General features: G+C 35.3%; 2 protein-coding genes across 2 annotated transcripts; one reads left to right on the plus strand and one right to left on the minus strand.

Moving 5' to 3' along the window:
• Nucleotides 1-3,710: 3,710 nt before the first annotated feature.
• LOC120134729 (PRA1 family protein F3-like) lies at nt 3,711-4,247 on the minus strand. Its single transcript, XM_039151166.1, has one exon. The coding sequence runs from the start codon at nt 4,245-4,247 to the stop codon at nt 3,711-3,713; it is 537 nt and encodes a 178-aa protein (XP_039007097.1).
• Nucleotides 4,248-5,959: 1,712 nt separating this feature from the next.
• Nucleotides 5,960-7,946, plus strand: LOC120134329 (heat stress transcription factor A-9-like). Its single transcript, XM_039150763.1, has 3 exons — nt 5,960-6,419; nt 6,515-7,471; nt 7,656-7,946. The coding sequence occupies exons 1-2, from the start codon at nt 5,985-5,987 to the stop codon at nt 7,457-7,459; spliced, it is 1,380 nt and encodes a 459-aa protein (XP_039006694.1). The 5' UTR covers nt 5,960-5,984; the 3' UTR covers nt 7,460-7,471; nt 7,656-7,946.
• The last annotated feature ends 204 nt before the right edge of the window (nt 7,947-8,150 follow it).

The following is an 8,150-nucleotide window of genomic DNA, read 5'->3' on the forward strand; positions in this document are numbered from 1 at the left end:
GGAAGACCAAGTTCACCACTTTGAAGTCAAATGAAGATTGCATCAACATTCATGCATCCATAAGAATATCATCTACACAATAGACGATGCATTACATTAATACATCTGAGTACATTCAAACATAAAGTTTCACAGATCTTCAGAAGAACAAGAAGATTCAGGGTAAAAAATACCTTACATAAAGAAGGTATTCAAAACCACAAATACAGGAATCATGCAAACATCTGAAGAAGAGATGGACGCAATCCACAAAAATGAGCATTATCTTTAGATTGGGTCATGTTACCCAATCAACATGTTATTTCAAAAAAAAATAATGAGAAAACGATTTCCATAGTTTCTCATTCAATCTTTTCTAAAAATGAAATTGTTGAAAAGTAAGAAAATAATTTTCATAGTTTCTTACTTAGTAAACTATTTCCCACATCTGTAAGTCCTTCAGTGCATGATGTTTCCAAAAAGACATCGGGAGCTTTTTGATGTTTTCAAAGCCTTCGGGTCATCTGTAAGTCCTTCAGTGCATGATGTTTCCAAAAAGCCTTCGGGAGCTTTTTGATGTTTTCAAGCCTTCGGGTCATCTGTAAGTCCTTCAGTGCATGATGTTTCCAAAAAGCCTTCGGGAGTTTTTGATGTTTTAAAAAACCTTAGGGTCATCTGTAAGTCTTTCAGTGCATGATGTTTCCAAAAAGCCTTCGGGAGCTTTTTGATGTTTTCAAAAACCTTAGGGTCATCTGTAAGTCCTTCAGTGCATGATGTTTCCAAAAAGCCTTCGGGAGCTTTTTGATGTTTTCAAAGCCTTCGGGTCATCTGTAAGTCCTTCAGTGCATGATGTTTCCAAAAAGCCTTCGGGAATTTTTTGATGTTTTCAAAGCCTTAGGGTCATCTGTAAGTCCTTCAGTGCATGATGTTTCCAAAAAGCCTTCGGGAGCTTTTTGATGTTTTCAAAGCCTTCGGGTCATCTGTAAGTCCTTCAGTGCATGATGTTTCCAAAAAGCCTTCGGGAGTTTTTTGATGTTTTCAAAGCCTTCGGGTCATCTGTAAGTCCTTCAGTGCATGATGTTTCCAAAAAGCCTTCGGGAGCTTTTTGATGTTTTCAAAGCCTTCGGTCATCTGTAAGTCCTTCAGTGCATGATGTTTCCAAAAAGCCTTCGGGAGCTTTTTGATGTTTTCAAAGCCTTCGGGTCATCTGTAAGTCCTTCAGTGCATGATGTTTCCAAAAAGCCTTCAGGAGCTTTTTGATGTTTTCAAAAACCTTCGGGTCATCTGTAAGCCCTTCAGTGCCTGATGTTTTCAACATTTCCATCCTGTTCAAAAGAAGCCAAATGAAAAAATTATTGTCTTTTTCGTCTTTGCTTTATTCTTGTTAACACAAGGATGAGCAAAGAGGGGCAGCTGTAAACATCAATTTTTTTTATTATTATTAAAATTATTATTATTAGTATTATTATTATAATTATTATTATATATTATTTATTAAATATTACAAAGCCCAATTACAATAACTCAGGCCCAGATACAGAAGCCCAACATAAACCCTAAAACCCAACTAGGGTTTCTCATCTCATGCCCCAGCCGCCAGTGATCTCCACCGTTGGATCTGGCAAGATCCAACGGTCCAAAACTATCCAGCTTGAAACCCTAGGGTATCATAACCCTAGGGACCACACGGCCGCCGCCGTTGCTTCCAGACGTTCCAGCTGCCAGCGCTACAGCCACGAAGCCGCTGCCTCACCAGAAGCTTCCAGAAGGCCAACTGCCCCCCACATGTCGCGGCTATGGGGTGAGTCACCACATAGATCGATGACTCACCGAACTTCCCCCTCTAGACCGGTCCGAGCATGGCTCGGTGGTGGCTATAAAAGCCACCGGATCCTGCAAAACAAAAAGAGAAAAGACAGAGAAAGAAAAAAAAAAGAGAAAGCACGAACAGCAAGCAACGGAGACAGAAACGAAGAGAGGGCAACCAACAGAAAAAAAAGGGGAACCACCAATAACAGACAGCAACAAGAACACGAACCCACAGAAGCCAATATAACAGAAAGAGAAGAAAAGAAGAGAGAGCTTACTCTGTCATTGGAGGCTTTCGAAACGTCGCCGGAAACCTTCGAACTTCGAAGGTAAAATCCTAGATCTAGGAAATACTATGGGGTTGTAGGAGAAAAGGATACCAAATTTGGCTTTAGAGTTAAAAGAGCTTTGATTTGGTATGGTTTTGTAAGTTTCGGCCACCACTCACGGTGGTCGGCGGTCGTGGTCGGCGCCGGAGCACGGCTGCCGGCCGGTGGTCTCTCCATCTCCGTTTTAGAGAGATGAAATAAGAAAAATGAAATCATGGCCCTTAAGGGCCGGCTTAAATGGGTATAAATACCCTCATCAAAACGACGCCGTTTTGGTGAGGGTATCTGTGTAATTTCACACATGGGTAAACCCCATCCGCAGTCCATCATTTTTGTAACTTTATATTTTAGTCACTAAATCAAATTTTAAATTCTTTTAATTCAGTCTTTCGATTTTATTTAGTTTATAATTTAGTCCTAGCCTGTATACTTATATATATTTAAGGTAAATATCAAATTTAGTCCCTCATAGTTTAGTAATTTTTATTTTAATCTCGTATTATGAATTATGGTTAAATCACACTGTTAGCACTCAAGTTTTATAATATTTCGAATTAGAACTTTAGTTTTATAATCTTACATTTTAATCATTAATTTCATTAGTTTTTATTTTTTACTATGATTTTTAATATTTAACATTTTAATACTATATTTTTATTTCCTTTTATTTTTATTTATTTTATTATTATTATTATTTTTTATTGTTTTAATTATTATTTTATTATTATTATTATTATAAAAATAAATATATATATATATATAATAAATAATATATATATTTTTTTATTAAAATCCTATATTTCATAAATTACTTTTAATAATTATGTTTTAATATATATTTATTTATTTTTCAATATTAAGAAATGACAGTATTAAAATAACTGGATGTCCATTTTCTGATACTTTTAAATAAATAAATATCCTATTGTTTTAAAATTATATATTAATTGTTTATTTATTAATATCAAAGAAAAGAGCTGTCTTAAGGCACCTAGAAGTCCTTTTCTAATATTTCTAAATAAATAAATATTTTATTTATATTTTATATATAAATATATTTTTATATAATTATAACTTTGAAATAATAAGATTATAAATTAAATATATTTTTGAATTTTTAAATTTCCAATAATAAGAGACAATTTATAATTAATAAGTACCAATTTTGGGCGTTGTGGGGGTGCTAATCCTTCCCCAAACGTAATCGACCACGAACCCCTTTTTATTATTAAAAAGAATAAATCTTTGGTTAAAAAGCAGATCAGTTTATCTTTTAACTAATGTTTTCTTAAAAACTCTTTTAAAAGATAATTTTTAGGTATTCGACCTACCTGACCCAAAAGGCCGATGGCGACTCCCAAAATATTTTAAAAACCATTTATTCACATACTTTTCCCGTCAAATAAATATTTCGTACCCGGACGAAAACCGGTTACGACAATATGAAAATACAATTAAACTTGAACAGTGAATTACTTCTTTCCATGTTACATGTATGATGATTCTAAATTGAAACAACAAAAATGGTGGCATCCAAGACGAGACAGCGTTCTTAATGGCGTAGGTGTTGGTGGCTTCTTCACAAATGGTGCATTAACACTGCGATCCACCGACTTCTTTCTCATCTCCGGCGGACAGATCATCGATAGTTCTGAATAGTCCATGGAGCACAACAACCGTTAATCCGAAAAAAATACCGGTCATGACGTTATTCATCACATCGGTTAGGAAAAACACGGTGATGGTGAACAACGTCAAGACCGTGATGATTGTGGTACGATTGATCACGAAGCCATAGATTGACAGAGGATTGTCACGTAACATGTACTGTAGAAGCCATGCACCCATCATGATAGCGATGATGATCAACGACACAGGGTGCAAGAGCAAGGTGAGGAAGAGAAGAAGTGCGACGACGATCGCATAGTTGGTCTTAAAAAACACGGCGTTGGTTCGGATCCTTAGTGCGGCTTCGTTTACATTCGGGGGTAAGTTTAAGGCGTGAATCTTGATCATGTCTTCCCATTTCCTTCGTGACCCGAGAATCGATCCGAGCTGTTCTCGTGCTCGGGCAATCATGCTCAACGAGGGTCGTGGCAACTCTGCCGGAATGGTACCGTACGTCGTCATTTTCGTTGTGATTTCGATACGCGGAGAGGTTTGGTCTTGAGGGCCAATGTCAAATAAAGAAGACGGAGATTAAAGGGAAAGAATCGGTTGTTGATGAATTGCTAAATTTGAGGTAAGTTTAAAGCATCTAAATTCTGTTGTTTAATTTAGTGGCTGAAAGTTAACCCCTTGTTAGTTAATTGTTATATATAATTTGATACCTGATTCATGCAGTTATTTTAAAAACGATGGCGTTTAACACATCAAATTGTTGTTCATGATATTGTCTAATTGTGGGATAAGACAAAGGGAGCCTGATTAAAAACGGCAGAATTTCCCTGCGTACCTTCTATTTCTGACTCTGCTAACAAACAGAAAGATGAGCACTGTAGTCTCTCTCCCCATCATGCTGAATTCTCCATTTTCTAACATTTGATGGGTTTTGGTTAATAACTTTTTTTTGGTGGAATTAGCTAACACTACAATATCTATGGATGATGATCAGACCTCAACATGGTCACTATCGGCCCAATATGCACATATGTGAGGATTTTGTGCCATGTAAAGGATACGTTTAACACATCCATGATTTACATATATGAGTTTTTTATATGTATCATGTATGATACTTCTTTTAAATAAAATTTATAAAAAAATTAGTTTTCGACTTCAATATTTTTATTTCTTTTATTTTAATCTTGAATTATACGTGTCAAAAAAGACAAACTCAACAAAATGTGGTTTTTGAAAAGCATTATCAAATATAATTAATTCTTATACTTCATCAGGCTCATATTAATATGATATTTAAAGACGGTTGTTTCCTTATAAAATTTTCAGGATCTAATATCTAAAGTTATCTTTAATTATTATATTAATACGAGTTTGATCAAGTTTAAAAAATTGTCTTTAACACCTCAAAACTAATAAGTTTATGTCAGGATATTTTTAAATATCATATTATGTATATATAAGTTTAAGTGTTTAAATTTATTCTTTTAAACATGCACTCATTTAATGATTGAAGATAAAATCTATGCATATGTGCCTCTGTCGTCGTCCGACGAAATCGTGCTCATGCAATTAGCACCACTCATTGTATCTTTTTGAATAAAATTCTTATAGTTTTTGGTATTATTTTTTCATTTTGGTCATAGATAATGTTAGTGATGGAAAAAGCGTTTGAATGACCCATCACATAACTAAAGGTGCTACCTTTAAAATGCGCCTTTCAAAATGCACTTTTATGTAGACACGTCTTTATAATTTAATAAATAATATTATTTAGGTTCTATTTTAATAAAAAAAATTCAAAAATATTAGTCTAATAAAATTGTCGAAGAACGAGAAGTATGCCCATTACTACTTAGTACAAATATTCTCTCAGCTCATACATTTTTGTATGTTATAAATATAGATAAAAGTACATAACTAATCCTTATAATATTAATCTTTGGGTTTTTTTTTGAACAATTAATCTTAAGTTTAATTATTAAATTGGTGTCCGGTAACTTCAATATATAAGCATACACTCTTTTCTTTTCTTTTTTTAAATCCATCAGATATGTTATTTCATTATTATTAATAGTAATTAATTTTAATTAGTGTCAAACAGTGATTGGCATTTCCCAAAACAGACAATACAGGGGATGTAGGCAAAGAAGCAAAAGAAACGTGCCGTTATATATACATACACACACATTTCAGCTTACAACACTGAATTTCTCTGTGAATATACGAATTCTTTCAAAAGGAGCGATGAAAATGGCGGTGCCTGACGAAGGAGGTGAAGAAGGTTTTGGTCTGAGCGACACGACTTCGTTTTCGAAACAATCGAAGAAACTCGGAGATGATGAACCGGAGTCGAATGTAAATGCTGTCGCCAAGGAAGAACCGGAGGCAGCTGCGGCGGGGATTGAGAGTAGCGGAGCCGATACTCGCGGCGGATGTGACGATCAGAAAGCTCTGTCAAAAGAAGAGTTAATGGAAGGGTTAAACGAGTTGGTTGCAGCGCCATTTTTGACAAAAACGTTTCAAATGGTGGAGGATCCGGAAACCGATCCAATTGTTTCGTGGAATATCCACCGCAATAGCTTCATCGTTTGGGATTCTCATGAATTCACTGCGAATCTCCTTCCCAAATACTTCAAGCACAATAATTTTTCCAGCTTTATCCGCCAACTCAACATTTATGTAACGTTCCCCCTCCCTTTTCTTCCTCATTTTTTGCTGCGATTGATAATTTCTTTTCCTTTTAACGTTTACAGATTTCTGAGTTTTTTTCCCAGGGCTTTAGGAAGATTAATTATGGTAGATGGGAATTTGCGAATGAAGGGTTCCAAGGAGGAAAGAAGCATTTGCTGAATAGTATAAAGAGAAAAACTAAACATAATTCAACAAATAATATTGGATTGGAAGCTGAGATTGGGATTTTGAAGAAAAATCAGAGTGAACTGCAGATGGAAGTTATGAAACTGAGAAAAAAGAATGAAGAATCAAATGATAAATTGAGTGTTTATGAAGATCGGATTCAATTTGCCGAATGTAGGCAACAGCAAATATTCAATTTCTTAGCTAAGTTAGTTAAATTCCCCAGTCTGTTTCAGCAATTGATTCAGAACAAGCAGCAGCAAAAGGAGCTTTATGAGGGGCAATTTAGTAGCAAGAAGAGGAAGTTGCTTGAGACACAAGTCACAAAGAGCTTGCCTGATACTATGGAGACTGACCAAAGTGTCGCAAAGAGTGTGGCTAAGCTGATGGGGACTGACCAAAGTGTCGGAAAGAACGATGCTAAGCTGTTGGGAACTGACCAAAAGGTCACAAGGAACTTGACTAAGCCGATGGGGACTGACCAAAGTGTCACAAAGAACTTGCCTGAGCCTAAGGAGACTGACCAAAGTGATATCTACTGTATAAGCCAAATTTATCAGGAGGGATTGGAATCAACTCAATTTAACAATTTCACAAAGTTTTTGCATGATTGTGTGGAGAAAGAGTTTGGAACTTGTATGGGGGATCAAAAGAATATCAGTGCAGCAGAAATGTCTTCTGTTTATCATGTTATGGCTGAAAATCTACTAGGGGGAAGTTCATGTGTAGAAAATACAACAATTGAAGAAGGGTTATCATTGAATGCTTCCGATATCTATCTTGAGTTCGAGCATTTGGTCAAATCCTCTAGCTTGAGTGGATTCGCCGGTGATCAGCTGGTGGAGCAAACCGGCTCTGTCTGACCCATATCTCAGGTATAAGAGTCAGATATCTAATTTTCTTTCTTCGACATGGTTTGTTCTATTTCAATGTATTTGAATGATCTTTGGAGCATCATATCTCATATCCATATCCATATATGGACCGGACAAGGATATCAGATATTAGTGGCAGTGATAATGATTCATGGTTTCTTAATGTAGATACCATTGGTTGCAGGATATCGGATATCGGATATCGACTGTAGGAGCACTGAGAACTAAAAGAACAATTGACACTTGCATGAATTTCTTGATGATAGCAACAACAAAGGTTCATACTTCGTAGCTTTCTATATTTCTCAGTTCCTTTTCCTATATGTTCTCTTCCAAAATTACTGCTTTCTCTTAGATTGTGAAAACTTTGAATCATATATAACAATATCTGGTCCTCTCAACATGTATATATCAAAATCTGCTACTTAAAGGCTGAAAATTAAAATCATGGTGTGTTACATATTTGATGCTTGGCTTACATGCGATTCAAGCAATTTGGGTATTTTTGTATTACATGTCCCTGTTCCCTTGTTCATGCCTTTATTTTTGTTCTAGTGATGAGTTTGATGACAGTTCTTTTCATTTTAAAACCAATCGGCTACTGTTTCATGCGTATTTTTGCATGCGTGCGTGAAAAAAAATGATTTTTTTATAAAATAGGAACTTACCTTTAAACAAT

Source organism: Hibiscus syriacus, unplaced genomic scaffold, assembly GCF_006381635.1.
Source record: "Hibiscus syriacus cultivar Baekdansim isolate YM2019G1 unplaced genomic scaffold, ASM638163v2 tig00110597_pilon, whole genome shotgun sequence".
Lineage (NCBI taxonomy): Eukaryota > Viridiplantae > Streptophyta > Magnoliopsida > Malvales > Malvaceae > Hibiscus > Hibiscus syriacus.

What these genes read in the sequence shown, in the direction of transcription:
- LOC120134729 (XM_039151166.1), bottom strand. Translation starts at nt 4,247, where the DNA reads ATGACGACGTACGGTACCATTCCGGCAGAGTTGCCACGACCCTCGTTG.
- LOC120134329 (XM_039150763.1), top strand. Translation starts at nt 5,985, where the DNA reads ATGAAAATGGCGGTGCCTGACGAAGGAGGTGAAGAAGGTTTTGGTCTG. An exon ending in TCCGCCAACTCAACATTTAT is followed by an intron (nt 6,420 to 6,514) that starts GTAACGTTCCCC and finishes TTTTTTTCCCAG; the next exon opens with GGCTTTAGGAAGATTAATTA.